Source organism: Vipera berus (genome assembly GCF_964194415.1).
Source record: "Vipera berus genome assembly, chromosome: 1".
Classification (NCBI taxonomy): domain Eukaryota; kingdom Metazoa; phylum Chordata; class Lepidosauria; order Squamata; family Viperidae; genus Vipera; species Vipera berus.
In genome coordinates this window covers 66284239-66307621 of record NC_138202.1, presented here as the reverse complement: position 1 = coordinate 66307621, position 23383 = coordinate 66284239, and the positions used below count along the sequence as shown (strand labels likewise).

The 23383-nt window shown below is 37.8% G+C and overlaps 1 protein-coding gene across 1 annotated transcript in view; it reads left to right on the top strand.

The window, feature by feature from the left end:
• CCDC9B (coiled-coil domain containing 9B) overlaps positions 1-23154 on the top strand; it is a gene marked incomplete at both ends in the record, with an annotated part of 56074 nt that extends 32920 nt beyond the window's left edge. Inside the window, 6 exons of the mRNA XM_081325127.1 lie at positions 9445-9629; positions 10511-10566; positions 11373-11426; positions 13388-13493; positions 21374-21431; positions 22465-23154. Of these exons, the coding sequence (XP_081181253.1) occupies positions 9445-9629; positions 10511-10566; positions 11373-11426; positions 13388-13493; positions 21374-21431; positions 22465-23154 (1149 nt within the window). The remainder of the gene's footprint in view (positions 1-9444; positions 9630-10510; positions 10567-11372; positions 11427-13387; positions 13494-21373; positions 21432-22464) is intronic.
• Between the last annotated feature and the right edge of the window lie 229 nt (positions 23155-23383).

Genomic DNA, 23383 nt, shown 5'->3' with positions numbered 1-23383 from the left:
AAAGCATGAATATAGTTCAACTATGAATTTCCCATAAATATACCATAGTGATGGCTAGCAACTTGGTCAATTTTTTTTTACTTGGAGAATGGCCACATGATCTCAGAACCACTGGACTGTATCTTTCAAAAATCCTGGAGCACCAGGGAACTACCAGAGGACTGGAAAAGTGCCTACAAAATGAACCATTTTAATCTAGCTGATCAAGTACCATCTGTGTTTGCAATCATTAAGTCAGAGATGGCCTTTGGGCTGCCTAATGCTGGGAAAGATTGAGGGCAATAGAAGAAGGGGACGACAGAGAATGAGGTGGCTGGATGGAGTCACTGAAGCAGTAGGCGTGAGCTTAAATGGACTCCAGAAGATGGTAGAGGACAGGAAGGCCTGGAGGAACGTTGTCCATAGGGTCGCGATGGGTCGGACACAACTTCGCAACTAACAACAACAACAATGGTTTATTTTCAGACTTGGAATATCCAAACTGACTCTTCCCAGGTGGGTCTTTATACATCTGCAACAAAAGTTTCATTCTATGCTATAAATATAACTCTTATTTCTCATGCTGCTTGCTAGCTCTCTAAACTCCCCAAGTCTGGCAGGGAAGGTATTGCAGATGTAACATGATGAAAAAACAATTAGGAAACAGACAGAAAACAAGATGCCAGAGGGAGTCTTATTATAAACTTATCTTGGGGCTTGTAAAGCCAGCCGGGTTTTTCCAATCGTTCAAATGGGGATCTTAAACCTCTTCCTTCCCCAAGCACATATAGCTCAGTTTGTCAGGCACCGCTCTGTCTTTTGGTAGCGAAGTGAAGCCTTCGTGTTCCTTTCCTTTTGGCCCACCCACACAGGTGGGTCTCCTTGGAAACAGGTTTCCTGGTCTTTAATTTTCCTCCCATCTATTTTGATCTGCAATAAAATAGAAGATTAATTCTTATTTGGAGGAAAAGTGGGGGTGGCAGCCTTCGAAGGGGAAAGAGATGGGATATTGAATTACCCATGGGAAAATAATGTTGTAAGACAAGCTGTATATTTGGCTCTCTACTGGATATTCTTGACTTGATAGACCAGAAAATTACTGGTTGGCCCCAACCTCTAATGGATTACAGCAAACTCTTGCTGTGTTGATGGTTTTTCCTTCGGATACATTCTTTTTTTGTTCTGAGTTGCCTTTTTCACCCTTTGTTGTTGCTAAAGTCTTTAAACATTTCAGCAAGTCTAGCATTCAGCTGCTACAACAATAAATCACAAGGCTACTGGAGGCTGGCACATAATTATCTTCACAAGGAACATTGCCCTGTCTTGTGTACTTGTGTACTTGATGGTGTTTAGTACACAGGGCTATCTGAGCTCCCTACAGTGGAAAAAGTTGGCTATGTACATTTAAGTGCAATAGAATAGTTAAATGTGTGTGAAGTTTCTGGTTCAAATTCCACTTGCAGCCAGTATCACTGAAACAATCTGGCTGAAATTATTTTTCTGAAAAGTTTGGGAAATCCACTTTAATTACATCTGTCCTTGGATGTGTCATGTGCAAGATCTGAAACATTTCCAAAGTAGGCCCAGCCATTTAGACTTTAAATTTATCATTTTGATATCGTAAGAAGTGTCCTTAGTTTTGACTTCTGGTTAGGTGTTGTAGCGTAACAGATGCTGGAGATGGGGCTCCGTCTTCCATGTTAGATTTTGCCCCGCTGGGGACCCTAAAAAGGGTCAAAAGTCACCCCAGAGAGGCGACCAAGAATGAGGGAACCCTTGTCAATTGCAGAGGGGTGGCAGCCCTTTCTCTGGATCTGAAGAAGCCATCCAAACTGGCAGGGGAAAGACTGTCTACATTCGTGTGGCCAGTCAGAAGCTGCTGACAACCAAAGATAAGGACTAACTAGCAATTTTTGAGCAACATGGATGGAACTGGGTGAGATTTTATCCTCTTTTTATGACCTTAACACTACTCTCCTGGAAAAAAGAATGTCCAAAGCAAAGAATCCTTCCTGATGAGAGAGGGAAGGGAAGTTTTTGCCTCGCTGCCTCAGGAAAAGAAAAGCAGCAAATTAATTGCTTTGGGGGAAAATAGAGAAAACTACAAGATCAATTTGGAATTATTACAGACATATAGCTTTGAAATTTCAGAAGTAAAAGTACCTTTGAGACTTTTTTTAGAAAAGATATTTGAAAATCTGTAAAATAGGCTTGGATTTGAAATGCTGGAAGACTGTGTTAATGACATCTATTGGTGAAACACAGCACTACAATTTATTATGCTTAAAGGAAATTTGGCTTAAAGCCCGGACTTAGATAAGACTCTTTGTTGTTCTTGGAAACTTTCACTTTTGCAGACTGCAGCTGGGAAAAGGGAAAAATCTCTTGGGCTGCTTATCTGTGTTGGGGACCCTTTTGGACTATAAAGACTACATACAACAACAAAATAGGTGTTCCATACTTAGCCTTAAATGGTAAACAATCATCTTTAACACTTTTCTCCGAAACCCCCAGCTTGATATACCAACAAGAAAATGTTAACGAATCTCAGAAAATAATTCTTTCTATGTTGAAATCAATCCAAGAGACAACTGTTTTATTTCATGATGAGACTCAAAATAACGCAAATGAGATAAAAGAACAATTTTCAAACCTAAACTTACAAATCAGACAATGACTACAAAGAAGGAACTAGTAACCCAAAAAAACAGAAGGAAAATTAGAAGAATTGGATCCAAAGATGGAGGACCTAAAGGAAGGAATTAACAGACAGATACAGACAAATGAAAAATTAAAAGATGCAGTGATAACACCAGAAATGGAAAAGATATCTTACTTGTCAAGTTCTCAGAACACATAAGGAAGAAGAGCTGATCAAACGGATGATAAAGCTGTTAGCAGAAATGCTGAATATTTACAAACAAGAAATGAAAAGAAAAACTGAAGGAGAAGGATGGAAGCTATTTAATGAATATAAATGGGTTGAGCATTCTTCCAAAAATACTTCAGTCAAATTCTCTTCCTCATTCCAAACAATATATACAAAAACAGAGGAAGAATTACTTGATGATTCAAATGCACTGATTTAGAAAGTTATTTGGCAAAGGAAGAGTAAGACTGAAGAAAATAAAGGTTTTCTTAGATGGAATATTATACTATTGATCAGATGTTTGAATAAGGTTAAGAAAATAGATAACTGTTAGAAATAAAAGTATTATTATAATTAGAAGGATAGATTTGTAACTAGAATATTATATTTTGTTATGAGATGGGAAATATGAAAATTCTAAAAGGGTTTGAATAAGGGAAGCTTTTGGTTACCCAAATATAATTTATTATGAGAAAATTATAAGCAATAGAGATACTTTGAACATTGACGGAAAATTAAAATAAAAAAGCAGGAAAAACAGGATATTGATAGAACAAACGGATTTTAAGTGCAAATGCATCTGAGATATGTTTTGGCTAGAAAAGATATAACAAAATGACGCTATATTATGTATAATACCAGCAAAATGTGATGAAGATGTCTATATTTAATTGTATATGTATTAACAGTAACAAGAATTGTATATATTCCTTGATAAGATTAAAAATGCGAATCTCAGGCATGTTAAAATTAACAAACAAATGAACACTGGGATGGAATTAAAAAACTAAAACAGTTTTTATTGCTAAAAATTCAAGCTTTTGTTGGCTAACTGCCAATGTCATCAGGATGGAGATGCTGGGGTGGGGAAATCGCGTTTATACTGTTGGTGTCTGCACTCTGCTCATGGAGCGTGTCACTGATCTGTTTGTTGAGGTCTGCCGTATTTCTTTGAGTTGTCGCACATCCGTTTTTGGGGGGTGTAGTTGTCTCTGGGTATCTGTTGTTAAAAGTGAATTGTTGATAGTTCCATGTGTTGTAGCCATAGCTCTGGTCATTGCTCACGTTCTCATGCCAGGGGTCTTAAATGGTTGTTGCTCTTCTTCCCTGTGTTCAACATTGCAGGGTGGTTGTGTGTTGGTGCAATCTTGGATTTGATACAATGAGGTACTTTGTGAATGCTTGCGCTGTTTATCTTCATATCGCACACGTCGTTCCTCTTCCCAATTTCTTAGTGCCTGGTATGCAGGGGGGAGGTCTATATTCCGGTTGATAGAGGAGTGGTTTGAAAACCAAGCTTCCTTAAACAAGCGGCCGCCTTTAGTGTTGTTGCTGGCAATTGCCTCGGTCCCTGCTAGATTAAAGACGTGGCTGTGTGTAGCCATGTGTGGCCACACCTGTGAATGTTGTTCCTGTCTTCTAATATATATATTGGAAGTGCAAGTTAAGTCCCACTTATTTAAGTATACATTTTTGTATAGTTCATAACAGAGAACTCGGGCAATAAACCCTTTTTATTTTAGGATAGCGTTTCCCAATGTGAAAATTTTCAGATGTGATAAACTACAATTCCCATTATATGAGAGATGGGGACTGTAATACAATATAATTGAATGCTACCAGGATAGGAAAGGTATGTTAGGCTCCTAATTTTGAAAAATCATGACACATATTTCTTTACCTCAGAGACTCCCTATGGTGAATTCTCAGTGAGTTAAATAACTATTACTAGTCAGTGATCCAATTTGGGAATTAAAAAGCATTAATCTAAACAGTGAATTTAACTGGGACTAGAAACTATAAAAAGGAAAATCTGTCAATGTGTGTCTTAAATGAATTCTTTAAATGCTTGCTTTTTACATATCTTTTACTACATACCTACAAAAACCTAATTGATGTCTGAATATACATTATATGTCAATCTGAAATGGTCATGCTATATATTTTAGCACTACCACTTTGTATGTTTAAAAGGCACGCTTTTAAACTCAATTCGATATAGTGATTAGAAACCAGGAGACTGAGTTCTAGTCCTACCTTTGGCATTAAAGCTAGATGGGTGACTTTGGGCTAAGCACTCTCTTTTACTTCAACTTTCCTCACAGGGAACAAGGAGGAAGGCATATACTCACCTCTTTGAATTATTTGTAATCGTAATAAAAGTAAATAAGTAAGCAAGCACTGGATCTACTAGAGCATTTCATGACAGATGATCATCCACCCTTGGTTTGTGAAGGACAACAGGTTATGTAGCAGTCTGTTTCATTGGTTGAGAGCATATATAGTCAGGAAGTTTCTCCTGATGTTCATCCTATCTACTTCCTTGAGGTTTTAACTCACTGACTCTAATATGGATTCTCTGAGGTAGTAGAGAATAAATCGGGTCGTAAAAAGGGAGTTATTATATCTCCTTTAGTTGTCCTTTCTATAGCCCAAAAACACCTGAATCCTTTAACAATTCTTTATTGACTTCCTTTCCAGGTACTATCTTGGAAGTCTTCCTCTGAATTGTGGAGATTTTGAATTTTGAACTGTGGTGCCCAGAACTGGAAATCAGCCTATCCTATGGGTGGCCCATTATTACATGTTAGGATTAGATATTTTAACCTTGTATTTTGATCATTGTAAGCTACTCAGAGTCTATAAATACTACAGTAGGTTGCTCGAAAGCCTATGGATAGACAGATGAATAGATAGACAGGCAGGAGAAAACTGCATTATTTCAGATATCACAATTTTCTACCTGCTTGTGCAGTAGTTCCTGAATTATATTGCCTTAGCATGTCTATGAAGTATGTTTTGTACTGCAATGATCTTTTATAAAACCCTCACTATTTATTTGCTGAACACTCAATGTTCCACATTTTAAGAACTGTGTCATATTTTGAACTAGCCATCTCCTATTAAATTGAAAGATAAAAAGGGGAAACACCAACTAAAGACAAATTAAGTGCTGTTCAGATGGACAAACTGACTTCTTTGATTAGAGAAAAGACAATGTTTACTTTTATCAGTTACAGACTTTTTGCATAAAATGAACACAATGAACTTTGAGTTATGGTTTTGATGATTAAATGGGATAAATAGATATAAAAAGAAGAGAGTCACAATGTAACTTTAGAGAGAGGAGTTAAAATATAATTGTAATTATAACTGCTGTGAAGTCTATAAGAATCTGCTTCTTTATATCTTTCTCTTTTTGTCTCCTAATTTTTTCTTATTGCATTTTTAGATTTTTCTTTTATTTCTTTTATTTTTTCTTTCCTTTTCTCTCTTGCATTAGTTCTTATTATTGCTGTAAAAACCTTTAATAAAAATTGGAATGAATTAAAGTTCACACAACTCATTGTTGCCAAGGTTGAGAAACACCGCACTAGAGAATGCCTGATTGTGGAAGACCATTCTAAACTGATATGAAATGGATGCAAATATAGCATTGCCTATTTTTTTTGGAAGAATCCCTCAGAAGAAATGGAGTAGCCTTCATAGTCAATAAAAAAATAGGAAAAGCAATACTGGGATACAATCCTCAAAATGACAGAATGATCTCAGTTCGAATCCAAGGCAAACCATTCAATATCACAGTAGTCCAAGTCTATGCCCCAACCACCAGTGCTGAAGAGGGTGAAATTGACCGGTTCTATGAAGCCCTACAGCACCTTATAGAACTAACACCCAAAAATGATGTCCTTATCATCATGGGGGATTGGAATGCTAAAGTAGGAAGCCAAAAGATAATGGGAATAACAGGCAAGTTTGGCCTTGGAGTACAAAATGAAGCAGGGCACAGGCTGATAGAATTTTGTCAAGAGAATACGATGGTCATAGCAAACACTCTTTTCCAACAACCCAAGAGACGGCTTTACACATGGACATCACCAGACGGTCAACACAGAAATCAGATTGACTATATGCTCTGCAGCCAAAGATGGAGAAGCTCTATACAGTCAGTAAAAACAAGACCAGGAGCTGACTGTGGCTCAGACCATGAGCTTCTTGTTGCAAAGTTTAGGCTTAAATTAAAGAAAGTAGGGAAAAGCGCTAGGCCAGTCAGGTATGAATTAAATCATATCCCTGTTGAATATACAGTAGAGGTGACAAATAGATTTAAGGAATTAGATCTGATAGACAGAGTGCCTGAAGAACTATGGACAGAGGTTCGCAACATTGTACAACAGGTAGCAACCAAAACCATCCCAAAGAAAAAGAAATGCAAGAAAGCAAAATGGCTGTCTGAGGAAGCTTTGCAAATAGCTGAGGAAAGGAGGGAAGCGAAAGGCAAGGGAGAAAAAGAAAGATACGCCCAATTAAATGCAGAATTCCAAAGAATAGCTAGAAGAGATAAGAATGCCTTCTTAAATGAACAATGCAAAGAAATAGAAGAAAACAATAGAATAGGGAGGACCAGAGATCTTTTTAAGAAAATTGGAGAGATGAAAGGAACGTTTCATGCAAAAATGGGCATGATAAAGGACCAAAATGGCAGGGACCTAACAGAGGCAGAAGAGATTAAGAAGAGGTGGCAAAATTACACAGAAGAACTATACAAGAATGAGCTTAACGTCCCTGATAATCACAATGAGGTGGTCACTGACCTCGAGCCAGACATCTTAGAATGTGAAGTGAAGTGGGCCTTAGAAAAGCTGAGCAACAACAAAGCTAGTGGAGGTGACAGTATTCCAGCTGAGCTATTCAAAATCTTAAAAGACGATGCAGTAAAAGTGCTACACTCAATTTGCCAGCAAATTTGGAAAACTCAACAGTGGCCACAGGATTGGAAAAGATCAGTTTACATTCCAATTCCAAAGAAAGGCAGTGCCAAAGAATGTTCAAACTATCGCACCATTGCACTCATTTCTCATGCTAGTAAAGTTATGCTTAAAATTCTACAAGCTAGACTCCAGCAGTATGTGGATCGAGAACTACCAGAAGTACAGGCAGGATTTCGAAGAGGCAGAGGAACTAGAGATCAAATTGCTAACATACGCTGGATCATGGAGAAAGCTAGAGAGTTCCAGAAAAACATCTACTTCTGCTTCATTGACTATGCTAAAGCCTTTGATTGTGTGGATCATAACAAACTCTGGCAAGTCCTTAAAGAGATGGGCATACCAGACCATCTTATTTGTCTCTTGAGAAATCTATATGCGGGCCAAGAAGCAACAGTGAGAACTGGACACGGAACCACTGATTGGTTCAAAATTGGGAAAGGAGTCCGGCAAGGCTGTATACTGTTGCCTTGCCTATTTAACTTATATGCAGAGCACATCATGAGAAAGGCAGGGCTAGATGAATCAAAAGTTGGAATTAAGATTGCCGGAAGAAACATCAACAACCTAAGATATGCAGATGATACCACTCTAATGGCAGAAAGTGAAGAAGAACTAAAGAGCCTCTTGTTGCAGGTGAAGAAGGAGAGTGCAAAACTTGGGTTGAAACTAAACATTAAGAAAACCAAGATCATGGCATCTGGCCCTCTCAATTCCTGGCAAATAGATGGGGAAGAAATGGAGGTAGTGCCAGATTTTATTTTCCTGGGCTCCAAGATCACTGCAGATGGGGACTGTACCCAAGAAATTAAAAGACGCTTGCTCCTCGGGAGGAAAGCCATGGCAAATCTAGACAGCACACTAAAGAGACATCACCCTGTCAACAAAAGTGCGTATAGTCAAGGCTATGGTCTTCCCAGTTGCAATGTATGGCAGTGAAAGTTGGACCATCAGAAAGGCTGAGCGCCAAAGAATTGAGGCCTTTGAACTATGGTGCTGGAGAAGACTCCTGCGAGTCCCTTGGACTGCAAGGCGATCAAACCGGTCAGTCCTAGAGGAGATCAACCCTGACTGCTCTTTAGAAGGCCAGATCCTGAAGCTAAAACTCAAATACTTTGGCCACCTAATGAGAAGGAAGGACTCACTGGAGAAGAGCCTAATGCTGGGAAAGATTGAGGGCAATAGAAGAAGGGGACGACAGAGAATGAGGTGGCTGGATGGAGTCACTGAAGCAGTAGGTGTGAGCCTAGATGGACTCCAGAAGATGGTAGAGGACAGGAAGGCCTGGAGGAAGATTGTCCATAGGGTCGCGATGGGTCGGACACGACTTCGCAACTAACAACAACAATTTTTTTTTGGCAAGCATTCATTTCACTTCATATAGCAGGATTGCTATGGAAGGAAGGAAGGAAGGAAGGAAGGAAGGAAGGAAGGAAGGAAGGAAGGAAGGAAGGAAGGAAGGAAGGAATTACATTTCAGTCAGGGAACCTTAGTCTTTGTAGCATGGTGGGTAAAGGGTTGGAGTTACAGTGAGGAAACCCAGGTTCAAGTTCTTATTCAAATATGGAGTTTGTTGTATGATGATTGTCATTTTCTCTTACCTCAGCCCATCTACAGGGCTGCTGTGATGATAAAACTAGGAAAAAATCTCCACATACCACCTGGACGTCTCAATAGAAAGGTGGTATATAAATACAGTGATATAATCAAGTAAGAGCTCCCAGTAATACTGGTACTAAAAATTATTCCAATAGAACACTTTTCACCTTGTACTTGGCACACCCAGGGAATGCTTTCGTATTAATTAGTCATTATTTTTTCTATTAGGAAAGAGATAATTCTCCCCAGGAGAGCCCAACAGAGAAAAACTGCACCCTGACTGGGAGAGAACGGTCAGAATACATGCAATGGAAGAAAGAACGGGACCAGATTGATCTTGAGAGACTCACCCGCCACAAGAATGCAAGGGGTGAATGGCGACGGGCTTGGGATGTAGAGAAAACCAAGTGCATGTAGGTTATCTCCATGTTATCTCCCTTTATGGCTTAGGTCGTGGAGGTCCTGTTTCTGCCTGTCCAGGATGTTCTCCAGGTCTCGTCTCTTAAGTGAAACCTTTGGCATTGACAAATTCACCATCAGTCAATTACAAAAGGCAACTTTACCTGGAACAGCTTCTATAGTGTGTTATTACCTTTCACATCATCAAATAACAATTTTTATCTATCTCAGGTCCTTGGGAAGAACTCAAGAGGTGGATAAAAATGCCAAATCCAATCTAAACATCTAACTGACTGTGCAACCAACCATAATAATATCAGTCTCTACATATTCTGCATGTTGCATATTATACATTGGTAGATTTTATAATCTGGTAGAACAAGAAATCTCCAAATTTCAAGAATATCTTTACTGGCAAATGGCTTATGATTACTAGAGAAAGATGATAGTACATCAATGTCTCTGCCTGAATTAATGATTTGAATTCAGCAGTCCATATTATATTGCCAGCAGTCCATATTATATTGAATGAGAAAAGGGTATCTCAGCATATTTAGAAACAAGGTCTTCACAATTTATTTTCTATATAATCTGTAAATCTCTCTGGGTCTCTTATTAATGAACATCTCTCTCCGATTCTACAACAAATTTTTGTACATAGATTAGATGGCAAACTAGAAATCATAACAGTAAGGGTTTTTCCTGACTATTAGTTATGGTGACTAAATAAAATTGATTTGGAATAGTTCAGAACAGTCTGAACAGAACACTATATTATGAAACCCGTTGTAATTCAGTTCATCACAGTTTTGTAATGCCATTGTGTTCGATGGCTTTGAAATACTTACAAAAGATCAATCTGTCAAAGTTCATGAATTATGTTTTTAATTTTCAGGTTTGAGGATATAAGGGATGGAAAACCAGTCTTGGACTGTCCCCAGAATAAAAAAGGTTAGCAAAACTACTTGAGTCAAGTATTGATTCAAGTATTTTGAAATCATGAACATTTCAGTTCTTGAGTGTTTTCTTTGCTTGCTGTCTGATCTTTGACTACTGCCAGTATGATTCTGATTCTACTTATTTTTTAAAGTCCTATCTTATGTGGTGAATCATATGTTTAACATTTTATATGAGTTAAAACTCACAAAAATGTCCAAAATAAAAGATAGAAGGCAATGATGGGACATATAGTTCCATGCTTCAATTCCTAATGCAGTCTTGCTTCTATGTGGTTCTGTAGAAAATAAATATAAGAGAAACTTTAACCTTAAGTCAGTGTTTATTACAGCTGAAAGACCCAAATAACTTTAATTTTGGAATTAAGTAAGGTATCCAATGTTTCAGAAAAGAAAGCAACATCAGATGAATATTACATTTCTATGTTCTCTTAGAATACAAAAATCCTGATCTCCAAAGAGATGCTTCAGTTATGTATCTTGGTTGCTAGCATAAATCAGCCTGTTTTCACAGTATAGAATTTAGCTGCTATTAAAAGTGGTTAGTTTGACAGAGAAGATTTGAAGACATAGTTTACAGAGCCTATGCTGAATACTAAATGTGGTATTTAAAGGTTAAAGTACATATTCTAATTCATAAAAGAAAAGATACTCTTTCAGAAAAATTGGAGGTTTTACCCTGTATGTAGGCATATTGTATTAGCAAACAAAAATCTTTCCTTTCTTTATTCACTATTATCACAGCTCTTTCTCAACTTGTCCAAGTGTACAGATTTTCATGTTGTTCTTTGTTCTTTCAAGGGGGGAAAAGTGTCCGGAAGTCCCAGTTACGAGCTCTACCTTCTGATGGGAAAGGTGAGTAGATCCAAGAAACAAGTTCATGTATACTACAAAAGATGACTGCTTTTCATAGGCTACTTATCTTGGGGGGAAAAAGGAGAGGGGTCTTGAAAAAGAATTACATAACAGAGGACATTTAATCATAAGACCATTATTCAGTCCCTGGATGATTCCAGGAAAGACGATCAACTGCTACTAGTGTAAAAGTCAGTAGATCTGTGATTGCTTCTCTCTTTGAATGTGATAATGCAGCTGCCATTGTGGCTTTATTGCACTTTGACTTCATCATTGTTGGAGGATATTTGTGCCACTGCTATAAAAAAGAAAGTGGTTTTTTTTCTTTCCCAGAAAGATTTATCACTTCTACCTGTATATAGACTCTCTTTTCTCCCTGTGAAGGCATAACTGGACAGGTAGCTGGGGAAAAGGCTGACATACAACACACCAGATGCTACCATCAGAAGGGTAGATAAGGATTAGAGTTAGTTTGCTTGTCTGTCTGTCTGTCTGTCTGTCTGTCTGTCTGTCTGTCTATCTATCTATCTATCTATCTATCTATCTATCTATCTATCTATCTATCTATCTATCTATCTATCATCTATCTATCTATCTATCTATCTATCTATCTATCTATCTATCTATCTATCTATCTATCATCATCATCATCTATCCTATATACCACTGCACTGCAAAACTGACTTCAAATCATTTACAAAATTTAATACAAACACAGAAAATGTCCATGATAAAAAAAACAAAAGCAATTTATTAAATTAAAATGTCTATTGCAAGGATAAAAATTAAAACGTTACATTTCTATTACTATCTATAACTAGGTAGCATCATCATTATGATCAAAAACTCTCTGAAACAAGCCTTGCTTCCAGAAAGCCATCCGCAATAGGGCCAACTTAATTTCAGGGGGGGGGGGCACAGGGGGCCAGTTCACAGTCCTAGACCTATAAAAGAGAGGGGGGGAAAAGCCTGTTGGCTTCACCACACCTCCAGTATTTGGAAAAATGGCAATTACCAGCAGTTTGTCCCAGAACGAATCATTCCCAAGTGTCATGGCAACATGTCCTTCCAGTCATTACATCTACCATTTGAGACTCAAGAACTTGGGGAAATTGAGAAACTTCATTGACAAAGGACTCTACAAATCAGTCACAGTAACATAGTAGAAGAGTCTCATTCTCCCCTACTACAGGAGAGTATTTGGACATTCTAAACAGGGCTTCTTCCTTTGAGATGATGCAGATAATGCAATGCAGTTGGCTATGGTTGATTTAACCTGTTGTCAGAAACAATGATTCCCTGGCTTGTTCTTGACTTCTTTTTCCAATCTATTGTAAAAAAACCACTGAATAAATCATGGAAGGGGTGATTTGTGACTGACTTGTAATTCAAGCCTATCCTATGAAAAGTCCTTGGGCAGGATTGGAGTAGTGTGCATGGGCACAATAGTTTGTCTTTAAATTAGATTTTTTTTATTTTTCATTTATTTATTTTTCACATTTCTGAACCAGGGGCTCTTTGGTTTGCTGTATCATCTGAACACACTCACAGGGAACATGTCCAAGAGATCTCCCACCCAGAGAGTGCCCAAATTTATATCTGCTTAATTGAGGGATAGTTTCTATGGCATAAGTCAGGGGTCTTCAAACTTGGCCCTTTTATGACTTGTGGACTTCAACTCCCAGAATTCCCCAGTCAGCGTGCCTGGCTGAGGAATTCTGGGAATTGAAGTCCACAAGTCATAAAAGAGTCACGTTTGAAGACCCCTGGCATAAGTCTTCAGCCTAAGCCCCGATACCTGATGAAATAGGATGTTTTTCATCTTATTCAATATGATTCTCCTATCCTTGCCATCTGCAGGGCTGAATGATCCTATGTAGGCTAGTTTCATAGAATAAAGCATGTTTAGTCTGTTTCTGAATTGTTTGGCTCTTTATCTGTCCATATGGCTTATTTTTCAGGTGGAGGACAACACAGGAAGAGCAGCACTGAATCAGTTTCCAAATCACTGCTGGTGGTGAGCAGTAAAGCCAGAGGGAAAGATAGGCTGACAGGTAGAGCCAGAAGGTAAGAGAGTATCTTTTAAAAAGATTTCACACTTGTTAATATGTGTCCTCTTTTAAAGGAATAGAGCAGAGGTCTTCAACTTGGCTCTTTTATGACTTGTGGACTTCAACTCCCACAATTCCTCAGCCAGTGTACAACCACTTGGAGTTTCCGAGTCTTAAAGGTGTTTTGGACTAAAGGGCTCTACTCCCTGTGTGGAGGAGATAGGGTATAGGGCAGGGGTCTTCAAACTTGGCCCCTTTATGACTTGTGGATTTCAACTCCCAGAATTCCTCAGCCATGCACGTTGGCTGAGGAATTCTGAGAGTTGAAGTCCACAAGTCATAAAATGGCCAAGTTTGAAGACTCCTGGAATAGAGTATCCATTTCAGAATGGTATTTAAGTTGGAAACATTTTCAGGTATGTATTTTACATTTTCAGTGTTCACATTTGTACAGCTTACTTGCTTAGAGCAGTGTAATATTTTCCCCTAATACGTAATTTCTTCACTATGGAAGCAGTTTGCCACTGTCTTCTTCCTGGATAGATGGATGGATGTCCCATTTAGCCTACAGACTTGGAATTTCCTGTAATCTCCCATCCAAGTAATAAGCAGATTTGATACCAAATATTATTTCAAGAATAGCAAAGTAACCCAACTGGACATGGACTTAATCATTTTTATAGGTCTTCCTATAGAGGCAATGTGGGGAAAAACAATTAAAAATGCATTAAGTAACTCAAAACACTATTTATTTAAATACAGGTTAAATAATTTTTAAGGTTAATAATTTACAAGTTAAATATTTATTTTAATAAAGCTTTGAGTTACTTAATGCATTTCTAATTGTTTTTCACATTGCCCCCATAGGAAGACCTATAAAAATGATTAAATACATGCCCAGTAGGGTTACTTTGCAATTCTTGAAATAATATTTGGTATCAAATCTGCTTATTTAAACATAGTAAAGTTAGATTAAAAATTAAATTTCATAAATACAAATAAAGTTAGATTAATGATTCCCAAACACAAATTTTAATTTTGAAATAATTAGAAAGTCCAGATGGATATCTTTTTCATCATACCTGCTACAGCCAAAGTACAATGCTCTGACATCTATGGAGATTCTCATAGTTTTCCCAAAGGTGCTTTTCCACGAGGCAACTGGACTTCTTGTTTTTTCTTTGAAGATGTTTCACTTCTCATCCAAGAAGCTTCTTTAGCTCTGACTAGTTGATGGGGAATGGCAAGATTTATACTCCTTGCAGACAGCTGGTCATTTCCATTTTTTAGAGAGTCGTTGAGGCCAACTGGAGGTTTAATCCAGTCAGAGCTGAAGAAACTTCTTGGATGAGAAGTGAAATGGCTTCAAAGAAAAAACAAGGAAATCCAGTTGCCTCGTGAAAAAACACCTTTGGAATACAATGCTGTGTGTCTATATTTTTATGAACCTCAGAGTTCCTCTAGAAAAATTGAACCCTCAAACTGGGTAATTTTTTCATTTTTTGAAGTGTTGGATTGATCAAACCATTCAAGTGATTATTAAGTGGTTTAAACTCTTAAACTGTCACAAACAAACAAACAAACAAACAAACAAACAAGGTATTGAAAAAGACTCTTGAGAATATGGTGGACAGCCAAGAAAACAAATGATGCATCATTGAATAAATCAATCCAGAATTCTCAGTTGATGCACAAGTGACCAGACATAAATTATCCTACTTTGGACACACTAAAGACCCAACTGTCTGGGAAAGTTTCTAATGCTAGGAAAGTTGGAAGGAAAGAGAGCAGGTTGACCAGCAGCAAGGTGGATGGACTCAGTTATGGTAGCAACGAGTGCACTATTGGGAGAATTGAAAGAACAGGATGGAGTAGATTGTCATGGAGATAATCTACATATGTGGTCACTAGAATTCAAAAAAGACTTGATTGCACATAAATAATATCCGTCTGTCCGTCTGTCCATCTGTCTGTCCGTCCATCCATCCATCCGTCCATCCATCCATCCATCCATCCATCCATCCATCCATCCATCCATCTATCTATCATCTATTCTGAAAGGGGAGATCTTTGTGTGTCGCTGGGATATGGCATACTTAAAAGTTTAAATAAACTGAAACAGGAAAGTAGCTAAATTTGGCTCCTGAAATTGACTACTACCATGATATAATTTTTTTTAGAGCTAAAGTAACTTTGGAAAAGTATGAAAGAGTTGTTAATGGATGAAGGAAGGAGAAACTGGTTAAAAAGGGATGAAGAAGAGATTACACAGTTCAGAGATGGAAGGAAATGTGAGAACAGAACACAAAATAATTCCACCTAGTTTTTATTTAGTATAAGATGGGACAAAAAGAGGTTTGGAGTGATTTCTAGCAAATCAACTCTTTGGGATAACCTAAGAAATAGATTCTGCGGGGCTTCCAAGAATGGTACTTTATAGGGTATATTAACAGATTCTTGAATACTCTAAATTCTTTTACACATTCTTCCTTTAATACACTACTTTTTGGTTAATATCTATAATTAATATTACTTTTTAATTTGTATGAAACTTGATGAGAGTATAGATAGCATTGACTCTCAAGGCATATATTGCTTCATTTTCTTTGTTTTTATTTTGATGCTTTTAGATTAAACCACATATAATTTTTATATAAAAAACTATTAGGCATGATAGAAACCAACAACATATTTCTTTGTTTAATTGCACTCATAAGCAAATTATTGAAATGGGGAGGGGGTATTTGATTACTGTCTATTTATTTAGATATACCTTGGCCTGTTTAGTGTGCAAATATGGATGCTCTCATTTCTAAAAAGAATTTAGTCTCTCCATAAATACAGAATTAATTTTTCTCAGCCACTTTAAATAGGAAAATTTAAAACCTTATATTTAAGTTTGGATGGAACAGATTGTCTACAAATAGAAATAACTCCTGACTCAAAGAATGAAGATTTAAAACTAGCAGGAGATTACTATCTAGTCAGCAATCGATTTTGAATTTGTCCAAGAAGAGTAACAAGCTATGAGAGACTGCTATACGGTTAATGGCAGTTCCTGTCCAATGTATAAATTCTCCAGAAGAGATCCTATTGATTGCCCCATTTAGAATATCAACTCAAACCTGAATTACTAGGAGTCCTGCAAAATTATAGCATTTCTCTTTAGAAGAGCAAGCTGCAGGGATGGTAGTGGTGTTTACCTCTCCTTTTTTTTAACATAAATGTGCATTTTATAGGGACCCATCTTGGCATAAAAACTACTTCTTATAATTGCTATTGCTAGTGGGAAGGTGGCTCTTAAGTTTATATACCATGTAGGTTAAGGACCCAGTCCATAAAATTTGGTAACAACAGGAGATTCAGTGCTGCTACTGATTATTTGGACCAAAGCAACACATGACCTCTTAGTTTGTGGAAATAAAAATGCCAATTCTTTTTGGTTTGCCCCTGTTCCCATGTGAGTTAATGCTCCAAGTTTCAAATTAAATCTACAACCTTAAGATGACTATAATATCCTCAGAGGTGACCAATAAGTGAGAGATTGCTTTTGTTACATTAAACACATTTTAAGAGTTAACAAAGCATTTTTAAATCAATTTAATTGCAAAGGAGGCATTTTAAGTGGGTTGCACAGCTGGAATCCTATTTGAAAATCCTCCCCCCACCCACACACCCCCAAATTTATAAGATTGGAAAAAACAGTTTTGGTTCTCTGTAAGAATTTCAAGAAAAACATCGGCTATATAACTTACGCTAACAGTGCTTCTGTTTTTATTAAGGGAGTATAAATGCTAATAATCTTGAGCTGCAGCTAGCTAACATTGATATTTAAATTATGTGTGGCTCAAGGACTGGAAGAAAAGCCAGCTTCTGGTCACACAAGAAAATAGGAAAGTCAGATATCTAGAATCTAATTGTTCTGTAACAGCTTTAATAGAGTTAATGTGGAGGATGAGCTTTATCAACTGAGAAAACAAAAATATGCTTTTCAATGATTTAGCATGCTAAATGATGAACAACCAGGGAAAAAAGCAGCTTGAATGAATGCTGCTGCTTGAATGAATGCAGTCTAAGGTGAATTTCACAGTAGGACTTCGTAGGATTTCGTGCGACTTTCTACTACTTTAAATCAAGTAGACTTTATATTTACTAAAACCTTGCTTTAATCGATCTCAGTTTGGTGAACTTTGGCTACAATGGACAGAATTTTCATCCAGGTAGCTTGTCTGGAAGCAATCATTTGTCCACTATTGGGAAAAGCAGTCAAGATAGTAGTCAATGCTTCCCCTAAAAACCGGATACGCTTCTGCATTCTCTTCACGTTTGAGTTCTTGGCAAGAGGAGAAGATCCAGTGGAGGCAGACTAGGTGACAGCACTGGCCGAGGTCAAGAAGGGAGGCTTGGAAGGTGCTGGGAAGAATAGGGAGGCAGCATATCAGACAGGATCCTGCTTTGACCCAGATTTTTATTCCTGGTAGCATTTGAAGAAAAAAGGCTCTTTCCACAGTTCCTAGGGGCTGGCGCTGAGACAAATCACCCATAGAAGGGAAGGGAAAAAGAGGCAAAGAAGAAGCTGCTTCCATATCTCACTGCATTTGTCAGAACACATTGTGCCACTCTGCTCTTTTTTTGTGGGTTCACAATGCAACATTTGTTTGTTTGTTTATTTGAATGTATAAGGTGCCCAACTCTAATGGACTCGGACATAGAAAAGGAACAGAGCTGCTTCAATGTTGCTTTAGTCACCTAACCACCTAACCACCTCCTACAGATACCACTGAGGAGGGGGAAACTTTGGATTTAACAGACATTTGGCTTTAACGGACACCCGCTTCTCCTGAAGGGTCTGTTAAATTAAGGTTTTACTCTTTCTAGTTTGTTATCGTATGTACTACTTAAGTGGAAACATAGTTGGCTATTCATACATAACCGTTATTGATGGTTGTCTGCCAGGACAAGAAGTGTGTATTCAGTTGCCAATTTTGTCTCGCTACACGTTGACAGGTGTGCAATGGAAAATGTTCTGTATCACCTTCCTCTTCTTCAGTTTGGTTAGGATATCTGGGTTGCAAAAATCTGAACTACCCGTAGATGGCAACAAAGAAACAGGACAGTCAGTCTAACTCCGTGCTGCCATCCTGTGATTCAGATTTTTGCAACCCAGTTAGCATAATCCTAATGCATGAGGTAAATCAGATGACTGAAATCTGGAAAAAACTATACTATAGGATTTACAGCCAGCTTAAGGTTAATGAATACAGACGAGCTTGGAAATTAGAGGTCTTTAAATTCCACTTTAGAACTTTAAAAGAGGATTTAGCAGGTCTGAGTCTGCAAATTTTTATAACTGCCTCCTTCCTACTGCAATACTCCAAGAAAAGGGAGAGGAGATAACACTGGTAAGAGTTCAGCCAGCTGCTGCATCTTTTGTTGCTGTTGTGACGTGTAGGTTGGGATGTTGTCTAGCTTTATTCCTCTCCTCCCTTTGGCATGAGCTCTGAAATGTTTGTAGTTCCTGGACAGTTGGCTTTTCTACATTCCCTTCACAGGCAGCCTTCATTCTGTTCATAGGCCTTGCTTGTAAGCATTGTATAGCATATATATTTCACTTCCCTTCATTCTAGCAATGTGCAGCCATGGTTACAACTATTAGAAAAGGCACAGATGCAAAATTGTTGTCATGCTATCCTTTCATTTGCAATAGGATTTTCAGTACAACTGTGGAGGTTCCACCTCTGACATTTTATCAATAGCTCTGATATTTCTATAGGCAAATGCATGCAATATATTCTAGAAATATGAAAAGGGTGCTAACAATTCCTTTCCTTTCCTTTCCTTCTTTCCTTTCCTTTCCTTTCCTTTCCTTTCCTTTCCTTTCCTTTCCTTTCCTTTCCTTTCCTTTCCTTTCCTTTCCTTTCCTTTCCTCCCCTCCCGTCCCCTCCCCTCCCCTTCCCTATGAGATGAATTGTATTACTCCAGGATTTGCAGTCACTTGGGCAACCCAGTTCATTGAATGATGGTGTTTGCGCTTCCCTATTGATCAGATGTTGGGAGGTATTGATTGGCACACGGTGTTCCCTGCCTATTCTCTGCTTTCTAAGATCTGCAGTGAGGAAGACAGCCACAGAAGACAATTTGAGGAGGAAGAAAGGGTCCTTATATTTAAGTGTTCATTTAATCCTTTCCTTATGCTTTTAGACTGTAGTTTAAAGGTTTTTTATTTTGAGCAGCAGGTATTATTACCCTCTTTGCATGTGGAAGCTTAGAGTGATTAATTTCTCTTTTTGTGCGTTCATAAGTTATCTGGCTTTTTAAGAAGTCGCTCACTGAAAGAACACATGCAATGATGAAAGTGCCCCCTCCAGACTTTAATTGCAAATAATGACTGACTAGCAGTCTGAGAGGTTTACAAACAGTTTCAGCATCTCTTCTGCTGCAGCCTCAGTTGACTGTCACAGTCGGACTCTGCAGGACTTTGAAGCAAAGACAAAAAAGTGCCTTGGATCATGCAGGGAATTCACACGATACTGACTGAAAATCCTTCAAAAAGCTCATTTCCACCCCCCCCCCCCAGGATTGTTCATCTGGTTTCTGCACAATCTCAAGAAAAGATGTGCTTTGTTTATGCTGGATTTGTTTCATTTTTTGAAAACAATGCTTCTCTAAATCTTACAGTGCAAATGCAGAGGGTATAGAATGGTGGGATATACAGTTATCCAGTCAATAAATAATAAATAATATTTGCTCTAAATGATGTTTGCTCAAGCTTTTTTCATTTAACATAACAATTATTGATTCAGTTTTTTAGTCTGTGCACAACTGGTTTAAATATACATTCAGTAGCTATTACCAGCTTGATTTATTCCAAATGTTAGATTTCAAATCTTATAATTCACAGATTTACTGTGACTTAATCTTGATGTGTGTGTGTATGTTCATGTTTATGTTTGTGTGTGTATGCATGTGTATATATATGCATACACACATAAGCACACACATGTATATAGAACTACAGTATATAATATTTGTGTAAGAGAGTTTCTAATTCAGTCAGTTTGAGTCCAAATGTTAAAAGCAATTCAGCTGATCAGTTTTTTGTTCTGGACAGTTACAGGTTCATGTTCTTAAATATGAATAGTCAATTTTACCTAATTAAATAGGTAAATAGGAACTGTTGTGTAGTGGGTCCGACGCAAGGAAGAGACGCCAGCCGGTGTGTGAGTTCAGCTCTTTATTGGAAGGGGGTAGTGAACTGGGGAAATGAGGGTTACCTGGCCTCCTTAAATACCCGGCCAGGTAAGCGGACAGCCAATGGGGTTGGCCCTAGGTTTCCTGCCGAAACCGTCCAGGCCAACGCCCCCTGGTGGCTGTTGCTATGCAGGTGCCTGCATACATAACAGGAACTGCCCAGAGTCACTTGGCAATGTAAGATGAGTGGCATATAATTTTAATAATTTTTTAAAATAAAATTGTCATTATTCTCTTACCAGAGTGATCTACACCAGTGTTTCTATCCTGTTATTTCAACTTCTTTATCAATCATGGATTAGATAAAAGTGAAGGCAAGCTAGAACTTTATGCAGGTGATTGGAGGATTGCTAAACCATGTAAAGAGAGTCAACTTGCAAGGTTTCAGCTATGCTATAATGGACATTCTTTCACTTAGGGACAATCCATTTAGGACAGGGGTCTTCAAACTTGGCAACTTTAAGATGTGTGGACTTCAACTCCCAGAATTCCTCAGTCTGGGAGTTGAAATCCACACGTTTTAAAGTTGCCAAGTTTGAAGACCCCCGATTTAGGATAAGCAAAATCTTCTAACAAAAACCAGAATTTGTGTTTTACTTTGTGAAAACTGAACAGGTCCCCCCCCCTTTTTTTTCTCTTTTACAGATGGGACATTAAGGATGGTGATGAAATGCCCTTTTTAAAAGATGAACTTAATAATCAGGTGAGCTAATGAAATATTTGCCCAGATATAAAAACAGACAATATAATCCCTGAACTGAATTCATAACTATGGCATGGTTTGTTTTGAGCTATATTATTTTGAATAAACTGGAGTATCTGGATTCATATGTAACATAATCAAACCAACAGGTTATGAACCCAAGATGCCAAATCTTAGTGTAGTATGGCTCCATTCAAGAAAACTTATTTTAAAGATTATCTAGGCAAAATCCAGGATAAAGATAGTTGCTGGGACTTCGAGATTTTTGTCAATAAAATCAGCAATCATAAGGTTACTTGGTCCTGGTCTTAGTCACTAAGGTACGATGCATCAGATTTCAATTTAAATTACAAAAATATTTCCAAACATACATGGAGGTATATTAGCAAATGCATGTTTTGTGAAGATTCATATCAGCATTCATTCTTTTCTTTTTTGTTTGAAAAGCCCATAATGCTAAACCATAAATCTTGGTTTCATGTCTGAGTTCATATATCTCATTGACACAATCACACTGTTTCGTTATCCCAATATTTCGTTATCCCAATATTTTTGTGTTGCAACGTATCGTGACTTTTTTGCCATTGCTGGCAATGGGGTGGGTGTGGTTTCACCATGATGCATCTGGCCGGCAGTTTGACACCCCTGTTTTAGAAGAAGACACTCTTAAAATTGAAATTAACTTCTGGATCCACTGTTCAAAAATATCTTTCAGGTGTTCATCACCTTTATGTGTAATCTAATCTTTTTTGTATGTAAAAAAAGTGTAATTTTTTTTTAATTCCCTCTAGCGTCCATTCATCAAAGTCCAATCCTATCCTGTTTTTAAAAAGAATTCAAAAGCATCTTCCCATGGCAAGGATTTTTAATTAATTTCAAAATCTTATTTCAAATCCACCTGGACCCTTAGTCCATTTGTAACTTTCCAAAACCTACTAATCATCCTTTTGCAGTTTATCCCAATTTTGTTTTTTGTTTTAAAACACAATAAGACTTAATTCAAGTTATTTATTTTTTTCTCCTGTCATTTTAGCGATCAATTAACACGGAAGGACAAAAGAATCTAACTCTGATCAGCGAAGAAGGGAAAGAGCACCATTGCCTACCTGGACTAGAGAATTATATAAAACTAAAAGAATCTAATATACCCATGGCACAGACCAAAAGAAATGAAATGGACCCAGGTTCAAGGGAAGCCCAAAGCCCAAATGAAAAAACCAGAACGGGCCTTATCCAGGATGTCAGTAGAGATGAGACTGAGGTAAATCTCAAACTCAATAAGGCAATATCCGGCCCTGATTTGTCTCCTAAGACTAACTATCAGAATAACTGCCAGGAAATATCCAGAGTGAAGGCTTCTAGGGACGTAATTAAAGAAATCCATGAAAATTGCTTAGATAAAAACACATGTTCTGAAAGGTACCCTGAGGAGGATTGTCCTGAAAACTTTATCAAGCTGCCAGATGTGATGGAAACAGGTAGCAGAGGGCAGCAATTGTCAATAATAAGACAAATAGGAGAAATCCATATTGGAAGCCTCAAGAAGCAGGTAGCTCTTGGGACAGAAAAGGATAGCACAGCCTGCCTTGCACATGTGGAGGAAAACAAGACTTCATTTGGAGAAATTCAAGGGATAAGGAATGAGTGTGCACAAGAAGGAACAAAAATTTGCAACTTGAAACAAGACAACCCTGAGTCATACAATAAGGAAGCACATAATTAATCTAAGAATGAATTGAGCTCTCAGCGGGCTGAAGGTCAGTGAATCCTCACTGTATGGCATTTTGTTCATTTATATAGATTTATACTGTATACTATCTTAAGGCTCAGTAAAAGGCTTACTGACACCCACAAGATATGGGGTGCAGTCCCCCCCACAATGTTCTTTATAAAGCCCTATTTACAGTGCCTTTTTTGTAAAAGAAAAAGATGGCAGAACTCACACACAGCAT